Source organism: Neoarius graeffei, chromosome 3 (genome assembly GCF_027579695.1).
Source record: "Neoarius graeffei isolate fNeoGra1 chromosome 3, fNeoGra1.pri, whole genome shotgun sequence".
NCBI classification, from domain to species: domain Eukaryota; kingdom Metazoa; phylum Chordata; class Actinopteri; order Siluriformes; family Ariidae; genus Neoarius; species Neoarius graeffei.
The window spans coordinates 103,063,141-103,080,577 of NC_083571.1; the positions used below are offsets into that span (position 1 = coordinate 103,063,141).

General features: G+C 40.4%; 1 protein-coding gene across 1 annotated transcript in view; it reads left to right on the plus strand.

Moving 5' to 3' along the window:
* Positions 1–13,923, plus strand: part of mylk4b (myosin light chain kinase family, member 4b) — an 80,217-nt gene extending 66,294 nt beyond the window's left edge. The window contains exons 12-15 of the mRNA XM_060915726.1: positions 104–256; positions 345–423; positions 11,556–11,605; positions 13,732–13,923. Of these exons, the coding sequence (XP_060771709.1) occupies positions 104–256; positions 345–423; positions 11,556–11,600 (277 nt within the window). The 3' untranslated portion in view covers positions 11,601–11,605; positions 13,732–13,923. The remainder of the gene's footprint in view (positions 1–103; positions 257–344; positions 424–11,555; positions 11,606–13,731) is intronic.
* The last annotated feature ends 3,514 nt before the right edge of the window (positions 13,924–17,437 follow it).

Below are 17,437 nucleotides of genomic sequence, written 5' to 3' on the forward strand. Positions count from 1 at the left end.
CCCCCTCCCCAGTCGACATTTTACTGTTTGTTTAACTTGAAGTTTGGAAGCAAGTTGTAATCCTTCTTCTTCTTCTTTCTTCTTCTCTTCCTTCTTCCTCTAGGCTAAGTGGTCTCTCTCCTTTCCTGGGTGATGATGACAATGAGACACTGAATAACATCCTAGAATGTAAGTGGAGCTTTGAAGAGGCTGAGTTTGCAGATATCTCTGATGAAGCCAAAGACTTCATAACACACCTGCTCATTAAGAGCAAGAGGTAGAGAGAGAGAGAGAGAGAGAGAGAGAGAGAGAGTTCATTTTAAGTGAGAGGGTTCATTGTAGATTAATGCTTGTGTTCAATATAGTTGGCGGATGAGTGCATCTCAGTCCCTGAAACATCCCTGGCTGTCTGACCGATCACTTCACTATCGTCTGCATCAGAAAGTAAGCACCTACACCTCATCTCACCGTTTCATTCTATCATTCTCTCTCTCTCTCTCTCTCTCTCTCTCTCTCTCTCTCTCCCTATATTACTTTGTAGCAGTGGTGGCTGCTTTTGTTTAAACTGGTTGGAACCATAGGTGTCTGTTTTATATATGTAATTCTTCAGCAAAGAGGCCCGAATTATGAAATAATTAAGATTGCCGTAACTTGTCAGCTCGGTGATATTGCTAAAGTATGGAATCCAAGGCAAAATGTACTGAAAACCATAGTGAAAAAAATCACCACTCTCAATTATAGCAATGTCGCTTCAGAGAAATCTTGGTTTGAATTTTAAGGAATGAAAGTTCAGTTTTTTTCCGACGTAATTCTGTAACTGACTTTTCTTTCCTCATAAAAGATTTTTCATTCAGAGTTAAACATAGCCAATTTTCTTTTCTTTTTTTTTAGGGTCAAAAGATACCCTATACAGTGTGAAATTTTTATTTAATACCATTATCTTGAATAATGCAACTAAAAAAAAGTTACCACATTTTGCTGTGAATGTAATTCCGTTACTGAAGAACTACACACACACACACACACACACACACACACACACCGATCAGCCATAGCATTAAAACCATTGGCAGGTGAAGTGAATAACATTGATGATCTCGTTACAATGGCACCGGTCAAGTTAATGCTGGCTAAAACAAAAAGGTGTCAGCATTAACTTTTTCATCAGTTTGTGCTCAGTAGCTCTACAGTAGTGGGGTTGGACCATATGGGCTAGCCTTCATGCCCCATGCAAATGAATCAGTGAGCGTTTGACATCCATGACCTTGTCGCCGGTTCACCGGTTGTCCTTCCTTAGACCACTTTTGTTCAGTACTAACCACTGCATACTGGGAACACCCCACAAGATGTGCCATTTTGGAGATGTTCAGACCCAGTCATCTAGCCATCACAATTTGGTCCTTGTCAAAGTCACTCAGAGCCTTACGCTTGCCCATTTTTCCTGCTTCCAACACATCAACTTCAAGAACTGACTGCTGTCTTGCTGCCTAATATATCCCAACACTTGACAGGTGCTATTGTAATGAGATAAATCAGTCAATATTATTCATTTCACCCATTAGTGGTCTTAATGTTATGGATGATCGGTGTGTGTTTTATCTGTTTCATTTGTTGGTCTGTCCTCAAAAGTAAGAGCATCAAAAGGCTGTTCAAATATCAGCTGACAAAATTAGCAATGTTAGCTTGCAAGCTGCTAACTAGGAAGCTAAATTTCCCTCAAGAAGAAGAAGATAGTGACCGCTAGCTAGCTAGACCAACATTATACTTGCAATCTATATTACTAAACGAAGGCTGTCTGTCTGTCTGTTCATCTCATCTCATTATCTCTAGCCGCTTTATCCTGTCCTACAGGGTCGCAGGCAAGCTGGAGCCTATCCCAGCTGACTACAGGCGAGAGGCGGGGTACACCCTGGACAAGTCACCAGGTCATCACAGGGCTGACACATAGACACAGACAACCACTCACACTCACATTTACACCTACGGTCAATTTAGAGTCACCAGTTAACCTAACCTGCATGTCTTTGGACTGTGGGGGAAACCGGAGCACCCGGAGGAAACCCACGCAGACACGGGGAGAACATGCAAACTCCGCACAGAAAGGCCCTCGCCGGCCACGGGGCTACAACCCAGACCTTCTTGCTGTGAGGCGACAGCGCTAACCACTACACCACCATGCCGCCCCTGTCTGTCTGTTCGCCTATGCAAATCGACATGGCTGGACGCACATACACCATACTTTGCACATGGATTAGTGACACCCCAGAGGGGCCCAAGACAACATTTTCCATTTTCCAAAACATGGGATTAGTGCTAATCTGACACACTATTCATTTCCCATAGGCTACATGCCCACGCTAACACACTGCGCACAGCCTCGGTGGGGACTCCCCTCCACGACTCACCTGAGAGTTTCGATTGTACAGGACATCGAAGAGCACCATTCAGAGGAAATCAGGTTCATGGCAACAACTGCTAGTTTATTTACAATGCTTAGCAGTTACAAAGATAAAATAATGGGCTATACAAGTTGTGTAAAACTGTTATGGATTATCCTACTGATTACTGCAGCTCTGGCACTTTGTGAGTCTGACTGCCACTGATATGTTTAAGTTTGAGATATCAGTCATGTTCAATTCCATTTCAGTGATAAGCAATTGGTTACAAGTTTCCACCCCTTTGAGAGATTTCCCAATCATTGCATGGTGAAGCTGTGCTTCCAGGTGGCTGACAGCACACGGTCGAAAAAATTGAGATTTTTTTTTCTTTTCTGTGCACAAAAGCCACGCACCCACCCACGTTTACTCCTAGTAAAGCTGTGCATCTGGGATGGAACCCAAAATGATGTATTAAAAGCCTGTTGTCCAATGAGTGTTAATCTTTACTCCCATTAAACACAGCTGCTCAGAGATGTTTCTCAGTTTACTGTGACAAACATGAGTACCGTATATATTCACATTCAAGAGTGTGTTGTAGCTATGTGATTGGATAATGATGATTTAACTGACAAAGCTAAGTTATCTATGTATGACAGGGTAACGGAAATGGGCGATGAAAAACATGGCATCACTGGTTTAGCCTACAATACTGAATGAAAGAAGAGAGACATTATGTACCATTACATCACCCATCAGGATCATAGTCTTATTAAAAGAAGAAAGATAGTACTGGTCAACATAACCTTCATTAAGCAGAGAGCAGAATGTGTGAGCGAAGATAAATCTCAAGGATTTAACCAACCAAAACAAGCAGCAATCAGAACAGCCTGTTCCTGTTCCAAGCATGCCAAACACATATTTCTATCAATAGTCCACACAACTAATGGGAAGTAGTTAAATTTTAACTTCTTGTGTGGTGTTCATATTTTTGTTACTCAGCCAGTATTGGTGAGTCTGGTGGACCCGCTGCATTTTGGTGCTTTAAATTCAACACAATCAAACAATTTTACATTAAATACTTAACAGATGTTTACTTCACCCCAATTACAAGCAACATTAACAGCATACAGTGGTGCTTGAAAGTTTGTGAACCCTTTAGAATTTTCTATATTTCTGCATAAATATGAACTAAAACATCATCAGATTTTCACACAAGTCCTAAAAGTAGATAAAGAGAACCCAGTTAAACAAATGAGACAAAAATATTCTACTTGGTCATTTATTTATTGAGGAAAATGATCCAATATTACATATCTGTGAGTGGCAAAAGTATGTGAACCTCTAGGATTAGCAGTAAATTTAAAGGTGAAATTAGAGTCAGGTGTTTTCAATCAATGGGATGACAATCAGGTGTGAGTGGGCACCCTGTTTTATTTAAAGAACAGGGATCTATCAAAGTCTGATCTTCACAACACATGTTTGTGGAAGTGTATCATGGCACGAACAAAGGAGATTTCTGAGGACCTCAGAAAAAGCGTTGTTGATGCACATCAGGCTGGAAAAGGTTACAGAACCATCTCTAAAGAGTTTGGACTCCACCAATCCACAGTCAGACAGATTGTGTACAAATGGAGGAAATACAAGACCATTGTTACCCTCCCCAGGAGTGGTCGACCAACAAAGATCACTCCAAGAGCAAGGTGTGTAATAGTCATCGAGGTCACAAAAGACCCCAGGGTAACTTCTAAGCAACTGAAGGCCTCTCTCACATTGGCTAATGTTAAGGTTCATGAGTCCACCATCAGGAGAACACTGAACAACAATGGTGTGCATGGCAGGGTTGCAAGGGGAAAGCCACTGCTCTCCAAAAAGAACATTGCTGCTCGTCTGCAGTTTGCAAAAGATCACGTGGACAAGCCAGAAGGTTATTGGAAAAATGTTTTGTGGACGGATGAGACCAAAATAGAACTTTTTGGTTTAAATGAGAAGCGTTATGTTTGGAGAAAGGAAAGCACTGCATTCCAGCATCAGAACCTTATCCCATCTGTGAAACATGGTGGTGGCAGTATCATGGTTTGGGCCTGTTTTGCTGCATCTGGGCCAGGACGGCTTGCCATCATTGATGGAACAATGAATTCTTTATTATACCAGCGAATTCTAAAGGAAAATGTCATGACATCTGTCCATGAAGTGAATCTCAAGAGAAGATGGATCATGCAGCAAGACAGCAACCCTAAGCACACAAGTCGTTTTACCAAAGAATGGTTAAAGAGGGATAAAGTTAATGTTTTGGAATGGCCAAGTCAAAGTCCTGACCTTAATCCAATGGAAATGTTGTGGAAGGACCTGAAGCGAGCAGTTCATGTGAGGAAACCCACCAACATCCCAGAGTTGAAGCTGTTCTGTACGGAGGAACGGGCTAAAATTCCTCCAAGCCAGTGTGCAGGACTGATCAACAGTTACCGCAAACGTTTAGTTGCAGTTATTGCTGCACAAGGGGGTCACACCAGATACTGAAAGCAAAGGTTCACATACTTTTGCCACTCACAGATGTGTAATATTGGATCATTTTCCTCAATAAATAAATGACCAAGTATAATATTTTTGTCTCATTTGTTTAACTGGGTTCTCTTTATCAACTTTTAGGACTTGTGTGAAAATCTGATGATGTTTTAGGTCATATTTATGCAGAAATATAGAAAATTCTAAAGGGTTCACAAACTTTCAAGCACCACTGTATATGGTTAATATTTGCCCTTTACCTTTGTTAGATTACATTTATTTTTAAAAAAAAGTGCTACTCGTTTTTTTTGTTTTTTAATAAAATGTAATTTTACAAAAAGAAAATCAATTACAGTCAAGATATGAAGATGTTTATCTTCAAATTTACAAATGAAGCAAGGTTTTTCATAACAACTGGTTTTTATTTCTTTGAATTTCATGAGAAATTTAACCCATTCAGTTCAGTTTACACAACACAAGCTGAACACATACGGGTCATTCTACGAAACCGGTGCCTTTTGTGTCTGCATAATTTCATGACCTCTAAAAAATGTCAGAAATTGTGAAAATGTATTTCAAATGAACAAAACTGTTTAAGTGTTGTGAATTACACAATGCATGTTTTACTGTCACTGTAAACAAAAATCCTACATTTTTTTCATCTTTTTATCATATACACAACCTATTTTCCCATGTCCGGGAAGTCGCGTATGGAATTTGCACCTAACATATTTACATAAATATATACATTTTTCAAACAATTTTTATTAATTTCATGAATAAAATTACATCCTTCGTAAAATACAATAGTTTTGTTTAGAATAAAAGTATCATTTATTATCTAAAAATCACAATTTATGCTCGTCCCACAATTTTACATACCACCCTGTAACGCTTACACGTTTTGGCTGTTAGAAAGACAGTGTCTCTTTAAGTGACATCACAGGAAGCTGATAACATCACTCAAACCCTTGGCCAAAATCAGGATCCCAAGCAGGCAAGTTCCCACACAATTTGATATGATTTATTTGCTCTTTTTGGTAGTTAGATAGGGTCCGTTAAGCTTAACCTTACCACCCTGTAACGCATAATAGACAGGGAAACTATAAAAAATTCTTGTTTTTTCCAGCTTTTAAGGAAAATAGAGAGATTTGTAAACTGGATTGTACACTTGTTAGCTATGCTAGTTATTATCAGAACTAGCTGAGGTCATTCTGAGGTGAAATTTACCACCCTGTAACATACCACCCTTTAACACTTTGTATTCAAATTTAGTGCATCTTGTCCGTTACAGGGTGGTAAAACGCATGACACCTGGGTCACAATAAAAAGGATAATATTAACAGGAATTTATGCACGAGGTGGGAAAATAAATTTTTTTGCGGCTCTGATGTCACATATTTAATATGAGTATCTTAAAAAATAGCTTATCTTAAATTATTTTTTTAAGAATTGCAATGTGGAAAAGGCACCGGTTTCATAGAATGACCCATACAGTAACCACGTCAGTCTATACAACACATCATCCCCATGCTCGTCTTCGTTTCGGGACTGGCTGATGCTCCATCTCATCCTCTTCTTCAAAGTCACTGTCAGACTCTGAATTTTCAGAAATGTGATCCTGACGTTCTGAAACGTCTTCCTCTACATCATCATCAAAAGCTTCTCTCGCTTCCAAAATCATTTGCAAGTCCATCTGAGCAGAGAATCTTTTGGCCATCTTGATCAGTTGTGATAAGGAGCCACATTGGAAAAGCTATATTTATTGTGTCCTGCCCCCAATTTATGGGAACTTCTGTCTTGGTTTCTGCAAGACAGAGGGTAAAATGTGTAGGAATGTGAGAGCAAACAGGTGTTGGTGCTTGAACGGCAGGGGCAGAAACACAAAACTCACACACACACTAACAGCAGGCCCAAAAAGGAGGAGGACAGAGTGAAGGTACACACTTTTATTAGCCCCGGGTCCAGTGGACCCGAGCATCCTGTATGTAATATAAATGTGTAGGGGGGTGTACAGTGTGTGGTCATCGAAAATCTCATCTCATCGCATTATCTGTAGCCGCTTTATCCTGTTCTACAGGGTCGCAGGCAAGCTCGAGCCTATCCCAGCTGACTACGGGCGAAAGGCGGGGTACACCCTGGACAAGTCGCCAGGTCATCACAGGGCTGACACAATATTATTCATTTCACCCATTAGTGGTCGTAATGTTATGGATGATCGGTGTGTGTTTTATCTGTTTCATTTGTTGGTCTGTCCTCATAAGTAAGAGCATCAAAAGGCTGTTCAAATATCAGCTGACAAAATTAGCAATGTTAGCTTGCAAGCTGCTCGTTTAATTTGCTGACTGAGGATGATGTTCGCATGCTGATAGCTAATTCTAAAACTACATCCTGCTGCCTTGATCCGATACCCACTTCTCTTTTGAAGTCATGTGTTGGTCCTTTGATCCCAGTGATCACAAAGGTTATCAACGTTTCTCTGGAATCAGGGACTTTTCCTGAAGATTGGAAAGAGGCTATGGTTCGACCTTTAGTGAAAAAAGCTGGTCTAGAATCGGAGTTTAAGAACTTGCGTCCTGTGAGTAATCTGACATATATATCAAAGCTCATAGAACGTGCAGTACTCAATCAGATCCATGATCATTTGATATCCTCGGGCCTTTATCCTTTATTGCAGTCTGCTTATCGTCAATACCACAGTACTGAAACGGCTTTATTAAAAGTTGCTAATGATATTCTTCTAAATATGAACTCTCAGCGTGTCACACTACTTGTTTTGTTGGACTTAAGTGCTGCGTTTGATACAGTAGATCACCAAATTTTGCTGAGGCACTTAAATTTGAGTTTTGGAATATGTGGGAAGGCGCTGGATTGGTTCACCTCGTACTTGTCAGGGCGTAGTCAGCGTATCTTGTTTGAAGGTGCTACATCAGATAGTTTCGACCTGCGTTTTGGTGTTCCTCAAGGAAGCTGCCTTGGCCCATTACTCTTCGTGATCTATGCGTCCAAGCTATTCCATATTGTGCAAGTTCACCTTCCAGATGCTAATTGCTTTGCTGATGATTCAGAATTATATCTTTCTTTCAAGCCTAACAGTCCTTTGGACCAAGCTGAGGCGGTACGTGCCATGGAGAACTGTATTTACGATTTAAGAAAATGGATGTTCCAGGACAAGTTAAAGATGAACGATGATAAGACTGAATTTCTAATTATAGGTTCTAAACAACAACTTTTGAAAATTAATCCTTGTACAATTCATGTTGGTACTACTGATATTAAGCCTGCTTCTGCAGTACGTAATTTAGGATTCTGGTTTGATACTAACTTTACTATGTCTACCCAAATATCTAAGTCTTGCAGCGTAGCTTTCTTTTGGTTGCATAATATTGGGCGCGTAAGCAAATTTCTACCTAAGGATAAGCTGGAAATGGTTCTGCATGCATTTGTTACAACTAGAATTGATTATTGTAATAGTCTTCTTTATGGTTTACCTGACTGTGAGATAGTTAAGCTTCAAAGAGTACAGAATGCTGCAGCAAGGTTATTGACATCCACTAGCAAATATGATCACATAACTCCCGTTCTTCGGGACCTACATTCGCTTCCCGTTAGATTTAGAATACATTTTAAGATATTACTTTTAACTTTTAAGGCTTTACATGGTATGGCGCCACCTTATATTACTGATCTAATTAATATTAGACAACATGTGCATTATTCATTGCGCTCAGGTGCTAGCACTGTTTTACTATTTCCCAAAAGAAAAATGCTGCGCACTTTTGGTGATCGTTCTTTTAGCATGGGGGCACCAATATTATGGAATGAGATTCCTGGCGAACTTCACAATGTTTCATCCCTTGTTACTTTTAAATCGCGCCTTAAAACTTATCTTTTTATACAACCCCAATTCCAAAAAAGTTGGGACAAAGTACAAATTGTAAATAAAAACGGAATGCAATAATTTACAAATCTCAAAAACTGAGATTGTATTCACAATAGAACATAGACAACATATCAAATGTCGAAAGTGAGACATTTTGAAATTTCATGCCAAATATTGGCTCATTTGAAATTTCATGACAGCAACACATCTCAAAAAAGTTGGGACAGGGGCAATAAGAGGCTGGAAAAGTTAAAGGTACAAAAAAGGAACAGCTGGAGGACCAAATTGCAACTCATTAGGTCAATTGGCAATAGGTCATTAACATGACTGGGTATAAAAAGAGCATCTTGGAGTGGCAGCGGCTCTCAGAAGTAAAGATGGGAAGAGGATCACCAATCCCCCTAATGCTGCACCGACAAATAGTGGAGCAATATCAGAAAGGAGTTCGACAGTGTAAAATTGCAAAGAGTTTGAACATATCATCATCTACAGTGCATAATACCATCAAAAGATTCAGAGAATCTGGAAGAATCTCTGTGCGCAAGGGTCAAGGCCCGAAAACCATACTGGGTGCCCGTGATCTTCGGGCCCTTAGACGGCACTGCATCACATACAGGCACGCTTCTGTATTGGAAATCATAAAATGGGCTCAGGAATATTTCCAGAGAACATTATCTGTGAACACAATTCACCGTGCCATCCACCGTTGCCAGCTAAAACTCTATAGTTCAAAGAAGAAGCCGTATCTAAACATGATCCAGAAGTGCAGACGTCTTCTCTGGGCCAAGGCTCATTTAAAATGGACTGTGGCAAAGTGGAAAACTGTTCTGTGGTCAGACGAATCAAAATTTGAAGTTTTTTATGGAAATCAGGGACGCCATGTCATTCGGACTAAAGAGGAGAAGGACGGCCCAAGTTGTTATCAGCGCTCAGTTCAGAAGCCTGCATCTCTGATGGTATGGGGTTGCATTAGTGTGTGTGGCATGGGCAGCTTACACATCTGGAAAGACACCATCAATGCTGAAAGGTATATCCAGGTTCTAGAGCAACATATGCTCCCATCCAGACGACGTCTCTTTCAGGGAAGACCTTGCATTTTCCAACATGACAATGCCAAACTACATACTGCATCAATTACAGCATCATGGCTGCGTAGAAGAAGGGTCCGGGTACTGAACTGGCCAGCCTGCAGTCCAGATCTTTCACCCATAGAAAACATTTGGCGCATCATAAAACGGAAGATACGACAAAAAAGACCTAAGACAGTTGAGCAACTAGAATCCTACATTAGACAAGAATGGGTTAACGTTCCTATCCCTAAACTTGAGCAACTTGTCTCCTCAGTCCCCAGACGTTTACAGACTGTTGTAAAGAGAAAAGGGGATGTCTCACAGTGGTAAACATTGCCTTGTCCCAACTTTTTTGAGACATGTTGTTGTCATGAATTTTAAAATCACCTAAATTTTCTCTTTAAATGAAACATTTTCTCAGTTTAAACATTTGATATGTCATCTATGTTCTATTCTGAATAAAATATGGAATTTTGAAACTTCCACATCATTGCATTCCGTTTTTATTTACAATTTGTACTTTGTCCCAACTTTTTTGGAATTGGGGTTGTATTAGCTTTTAGTTCTTAGGAAATTTTATAGTCATTAGAATAGCATTATTCTATTGCTATCTTTTATTATTGTTATATGTGCATGCATTATTGTTGGTGGTGGAGCCAGTGCATCGTAGCCGTGAGGGAGATGCAGTGTTGTTGTGTGTGTTTTTTTTCATGGTCATGATGCATTCGCTCTGTCATCATCTTTTCTATGTGGTTTATTTTTGGTTTGTATGACACTGGTGTGATTTAGTTTGTCTCATCTCATCTCATTATCTCTAGCCGCTTTATCCTTCTACAGGGTCGCAGGCAAGCTGGAGCCTATCCCAGCTGACTACGGGCGAAAGGCGGGGTACACCCTGGACAAGTCGCCAGGTCATCACAGGGCTGACACATAGACACCGACAACCATTCACACTCACATTCACACCTACGGTCAATTTAGAGTCACCAGTTAACCTAACCTGCATGTCTTTGGACTGTGGGGGAAACCGGAGCACCCGGAGGAAACCCACGCGGACACGGGGAGAACATGCAAACTCCACACAGAAAGGCCCTCGCCGGCCCCGGGGCTCGAACCCAGGACCTTCTTGCTGTGAGGCGACAGCGCTAACCACTACACCACCGTGCCGCCCCTGATTTAGGTTGTATATGATGTATTGTTCTGTTTTCGATTTGTTATGCGCTTTTGATCATTTTATGTAAAAAGCGCATTATAAGTTAATAAATTATTATTATTATTATTATCTACTCGGCATGGCGATAAATTAGCTCAAAATGGAGGATCGGAGTTGCAGTCAGCTCTGTGTTTTAGTATAGCAAAAATAGCGATGAGACCGATAGCCTTCCTGCTGTGATGTCACAGACGTTAAGGTCATTTACTCAGACCGCTACCGATATGAATCGTTTTAATCGTAAAAATTACGATATTAAATTTATTGTTAATGCTTAAAACTATTTCTATGCCATTCTTGAGGTCTCAAGGCATTTATGAACAAAAAGTGAGGCCCTGGTTCTGTGTATCTCCTTTAAGCAGAGAGCAGAATGTGTGAGCGAAGATAAATCTCAAGGATTTAACCAACCAAAACAAGTAGCAATCAGAACAGCCTGTTCCAGTGTCAAGTATGCCAGACAGATATTTCTCTCAGGAATTGCTTATGCTTTGGCGCATGTTTCTGTGTTCATACTGACTGTGTTTTTGTTGCAGAGAAACAAGTGCCACTCCACACATGCTCCTCCACCAGAGAGCTAAAACAGGTACCTCGCAGTTCTTCAGATTCCCAAATAATGTACATGTGGGTCTTTCTGCACACCACAGACTTTAGTCCTTGATTGGAATAAATAGATCTCATCATCTCTAGCCGCTTTATCCTGTTCTACAGGGTCGCAGGCAAGCTGGAGCCTATCCCAGCTGACTATGGGCGAAAGGCGGGGTACACCCTGGACAAGTCGCCAGGTCATCACAGGGCTGACACATAGACACAGACAACCATTCACACTCACATTCACACCTACGGTCAATTTAGAGTCACCAGTTAACCTAACCTGCATGTCTTTGGACTGTGGGGGAAACCGGAGCACCCGGAGGAAACCCACGCGGAGACGGGGAGAACATGCAAACTCCACACAGAAAGACCCTCGCCGGCCATGGGGCTCGAACCCGGACCTTCTTGCTGTGAGGCAACAGCGCTAACCACTACACCACCGTGCCGCCGGAATAAATAGATAGTGCTCGCTAACTAACTAATGCTAACAACTCCATCCATCCATCCATCCATTAACTGTAGCCACTTATCCTGTCCTACAAGGGAGCAGGCAAGCTGGAGCCTATCCCAGCTGACTATGGGTGAGAGGCAGGGTACACCCTGGACAAATCACCAGGTCATCACAGGGCTGACACATAGACACCCTTTCACACTCACACCTACGGTCAATTTAGAGCCACCAGTTAACCTAACCTGCATGCCTTTGGACTGTGGGGGAAACCGGAGCACCCGGAGGAAACCCACGCAAACTCCACACAGGAAGGCCCTCGTCGGCTTGAACCCAGGACCTTCTTGCTGTGAGGCGACAGTGCTAACCACTACACCACCGTGCTGCCCCATGCTAACAACTCTCCAAGAATTATTTTAAAATTTCAGTGATGCCTACTCAAATGTTTGAAGGATGTGTCTTTTGAGTTCATATACAGTATAGAGGGATTTCACTGACGTCACCCGAAACCGGAAGTAAACAGACCCTGCGCCATTTTGGAAGACCAACAAACTCGTGATTAGGGGGAAATAACGGCAGCGGTATGTGAATCCACGAGAATAAAGTGGAGTGGCAAACGACTTAAAGAAACAAATCTGAGCTGTTTTATTTATGATTTATTGGCCCAACAGTAGACTTGAAAGAAACCTGTGTGAGACTTGGCAAAAAACTGTGGATATAATGGATAAGTCTGTGCATGATCTGCGGACACTGAGGTAAGCAAACGCAAGAAATTCAGATTTAAAACATGCTAAATTGGCCCCAAGTTGATAAATGTATGAGGAGCAAGCCTCCCAGACTTCTACAATTTAACAATAATAATAATAATAATAATAATAATAATAATAATAATAATAATAATTTAGGATGGTTTGGGGCTTGCTCTCCCTCCTATTATATAAATAAAGCATAGTTGTTGTGTAGGCATATATCATAAATACATATGTATAATTTGGATAAATTAACCTAAATTATGGATACCTTAATAGTAACAAAGTATTACTTTTTCAACTGAAAAGATATATTATTAAAAGATATCAACAAGATTACCTTGGCCATAACTATGTGTAGGTTATTCTTAATAACAGCTGTAATATCACGAACCAAGCCACTAACAGCATAATTGTAAGCCTGTAGCCCTTTGTAGGCCTTCAAGTCATCAGCAGTGTAGGCACTGGGTGTAAACAACAAATAGTTTACAATGTCTGGGTAGCAAACAGATGGCAGAATTGGTGTCCGGTCCTCCTTATGTTTCCATTCTCCCTTGCCACGAGTCTTATCATATGGGTCAAACCCATCAATCACAGCCAGTTTCTCCACATACCGTGCCCTTTCTGCAGCTGGTAATGTACTCACATAACCAGAATTATCATCCATCATGTCACTTTACTCTCGCTCGTACTTTGTTTTATATTGTGAGTGCATGTACTTGGTCTTCCAATATGGCGCCTAACAAAATCTCTCGGCGCGGTGACGTCATGCGGTAGCCCTCTATACAGTAGGTTCATTCATTCTTGTGCATGCTTTCTTCCCACTTGAAGACTGTAAGGAGACACACAATATCTTATTCGCTTGTAATTCTCTTGACTAGGTGTTTTTTTCTCAAGTTACAACATTTTTTTTTCCTACAGAAAACATCTTTCCCCATGTGAAAAACTGGACCAACGACCCTGCACCTGAATGTCCACCAGCTCCTATACAACAATGAATCTCCATTTCACAACCATTATACATAGGATAGATAGCACAATACAAACTATTTTCTCACAATACCTGAACAAAAGGACAGAGCTTTACAGTCCTCCACTTGCTGCATACCGAAAACGCACAAATCTGCTGTTCCACGTAATTCACCTTGTACTAATCAAGTCTTATTTCTGTGATACTATTTATTTTATAGTTTGATATTTATACTGGAATAAAAATGATTAAAGCTGATTAAAGATTTTGTTTTTACTGTATCATGATATAATGTACTGCAGACTTGGTTCGCTCGAATACATTATTACTTTCACTCCATGCATCCATGCAATTTAACCAGAATCAGCCGGTACAGGTTACAGCGAAAGATGGGAGGAAGCTAAAAGTGGTAAACAATTTTAAATACTTGGGAGCTTGGATGGAAAGTACAGAGAAAGATCTCTCTGTGAAGAAGGGACTGGCCTCGAGTGCATGTCACAAGTTATGCAAAATACGGTCCTCCCAACTTTCCAGAAAACTGAAAATTTGCCTATTCACTGTGGCAGTTGAATCGTTTTATCTTTATGGTGCCGAGACATGGACTCTCACGAAGACTCTTGAGAAGTTGCTTGATGGATGCTACACCCGGATGCTCAGGATGGTACACCTCACAAATGAAGAGTTGTACGGGGAACTCTCCAAAATATCAACAAAGGTTCGTCAGCGTCGAATGAGATTGGTGGGATATTGTGAAGAAGAACTGGCCAACAAAGTTGTACTTTGGCAACCAATCGAAGGTAAAGTCAACAGAGGACAAAGACGAGTCACGTATATAGACAACCTACTGAATGACTCGAGAATAGCGAACACTCAGGAACTGCAAACTGCAATGATGGACAATGGAAAAGTCGTGTTTTGTCAGCAGGGCATCCTGGCGGACGACTTGATATATATAAAATAGACAGAGAGAGAGATGCATTCTCCATCCAGCACCCTCTTCAAAATGGTTTCTTGTTTATGGGAAAAACGTGGCTTTTGGGTTTGTTTGCATTATATTCTTAGCAATCACAAAATGTATGTGATATAGAACACTTCATTTAGAAATTAAGAAGTAGTTCATTAGCAAGAACAAATTACACAGTTCTCCACTTGTACCCCAAAAGTACTTGATAGGACAAGACACGTTCGGGATGGAAAATTAGCTTCTTTCATTTCACACTGAAGATTAAAGGAGCCACATGCTGCAATAATGCAAAGAGTGAATTAAAGTGGAATGCTGGTGGTTATTATGTATAGTTCAACATAACATTAGCTAAATTTGCCAAGCCAAGAAGTCTTTATTTGTCTACACTGAAGTACAGACTTAAGCATACAGTGAAATTTAACCCATCTGAAGCAGTGAACACACACACATACCCAGAGCAGTGGGCAGCTATGGGTTCGGTGCCTTGCTCAAGGGCACTTCAGCCGAACCTCAGGCCATGGCTGCCCCATGTTAACCTAACCGCATCTCTTTGAACTGTAAACTCCACACAGAAAGGCCCCCGTCAGCCACTGGGCTCAAACCCATAACCAACCTTCTTGCTGTGAGGCGACAGTGCTAACCACTACACCACCATGCCACCCGTGACAGTGACAGACTCTTTCTGCAACAGTAACATTTGCTTTTGAGTGCCATTATTTGTTAGCTACATTTGCATTCAATGTAAAACAACAACAAAAAAGTTAACTTTACACCCCAAAATGTTCATATAGTACCGTGCAAAAGTCTTAGGCACGTGGAAAGAAATGCTGTCGACCAAAAATGGCTTAAAAAAATAATGAAATGAAATGTTTCAATGTTTAAAAAAAAAAAAACTATGAACAGTAATCAGTAAACCATGATAAATGAAACAAAGTCAATATTTGGTGTGAGATGAACCATTGCTTTAAAAAAAATAAATAGTAGTCTCAGGTACAGTGAGTGCAGGTTTATGCGGAAATGAGCTGTAGGTTTTACTGAGCATCTTCCAGAACCAGCCCCAGTTCTTCTGGACACTTTGACTGTCACACTCGCTTCTTCATTTTGCACCAAAACCCAGCAGCCTTCATTATGTTTTCTTTATTAATCTGAAAAGCACTCGCTTATGTAATATGTTGCTCAGATACAATTTTTTTTTTCTGTAACATTTAATTTGTGCTGGAAAACAAATGTTTGGAACTCTAAAATGTTTTTGTACTGACTCGATAATGTACAGGTCATAAAATAGAAATCTATAACAAAGTTTGTTGGTAGTGTATTAAAATCCTGTTGTCCAATGAGTCTTAGTCTTTACTCCCATTAAACACAGCTGCTCAGAGATGTTTCTCAGTTTATTGTGACAAACATGAGTACCGTATTCACATTCAAGAGTGTGGGGGGCGTCATGGCTCAGGTGGCTAAGGTGCCATACCATAAATCCGGGGACCTGGGTTCGATTCCGACCCGAGGTCATTTCCCGATCCCTCCCCGTCTCTCTCTCCCACTCCTGTCCTGTCTCTACACTGTCCTATCCAATAAAGGTGAAAAAAGCCCCCCCAAAAAAAATCTTTAAAAAAAAAAGAGTGTGTTGTAGCTATGTGATTGGATAATGATGATTTAACTGACAAAGCTAAGTTATAAAACATGATATCACTGGTTTAGCCTACACTACTGGATGAAAGAAGAGAGACATTATGTACCATTACATCACCCATCAGGATCATAGTCTTATTAAAAGAAGAAAGATAGTACTGGTCAACATAACCTTCATTAAGCAGAGAGCAGAATGTGTGAGCGAAGATAAATCTCAAGGATTTAACCAACCAAAACAAGCAGCAATCAGAACAGCCTGTTCCTGTTCCAAGCATGCCAAACACATATTTCTATCAATAGTTCACACAACTAATGGGAAGTAGTTAAATTTTAACTTCTTGTGTGGTGTTCGTATTTTTGTTACTCAGCCAGTGTTGGTGGGTCTGGTGGACCCGCTGCATTTTGGTGCTTTAAATTCAACACAATCAAACAATTTTACATTAAATACTTAACAGATGTTTACTTCACCCCAATTACAAGCAACATTAACAGCATATATGGTTAATATTTGCCCTTTACCTTTGTTAGATTACATTTATTTAAAAAAAAGTGCTACTCGTTTTTTTTTTAATAAAATGTAATTTTACAAAAAGAAAATCAATTACAGTCAAGATATGAAGATGTTTATCTTCAAATTTACAAATGAAGCAAGGTTTTTCATAACAACTGGTTTTTATTTCTTTGAATTTCATGAGAAATTTAACCCATTCAGTTCAGTTTACACAACACAAGCTGAACACATACAGTAACCACGTCAGTCTATACAACACATCATCCCCATGCTCGTCTTCGTTTCGGGACTGGCTGATGCTCCATCTCATCCTCTTCTTCAAAGTCACTGTCAGACTCTGAATTTTCAGAAATGTGATCCTGACGTTCTGAAATGTCTTCCTCTACACCATCATCAAAAGCTTCTCTTGCTTCCAAAATCATTTGCAAGTCCATCTGAGCAGAGAATCTTTTGGCCATCTTGATCAGTTGTGATAAGGAGCCATATTGGAAAAGCTATAATTATTGCATCCCGCCCCCAATTTATGGGAACTTCTGTCTTGGTTTCTGCAAGA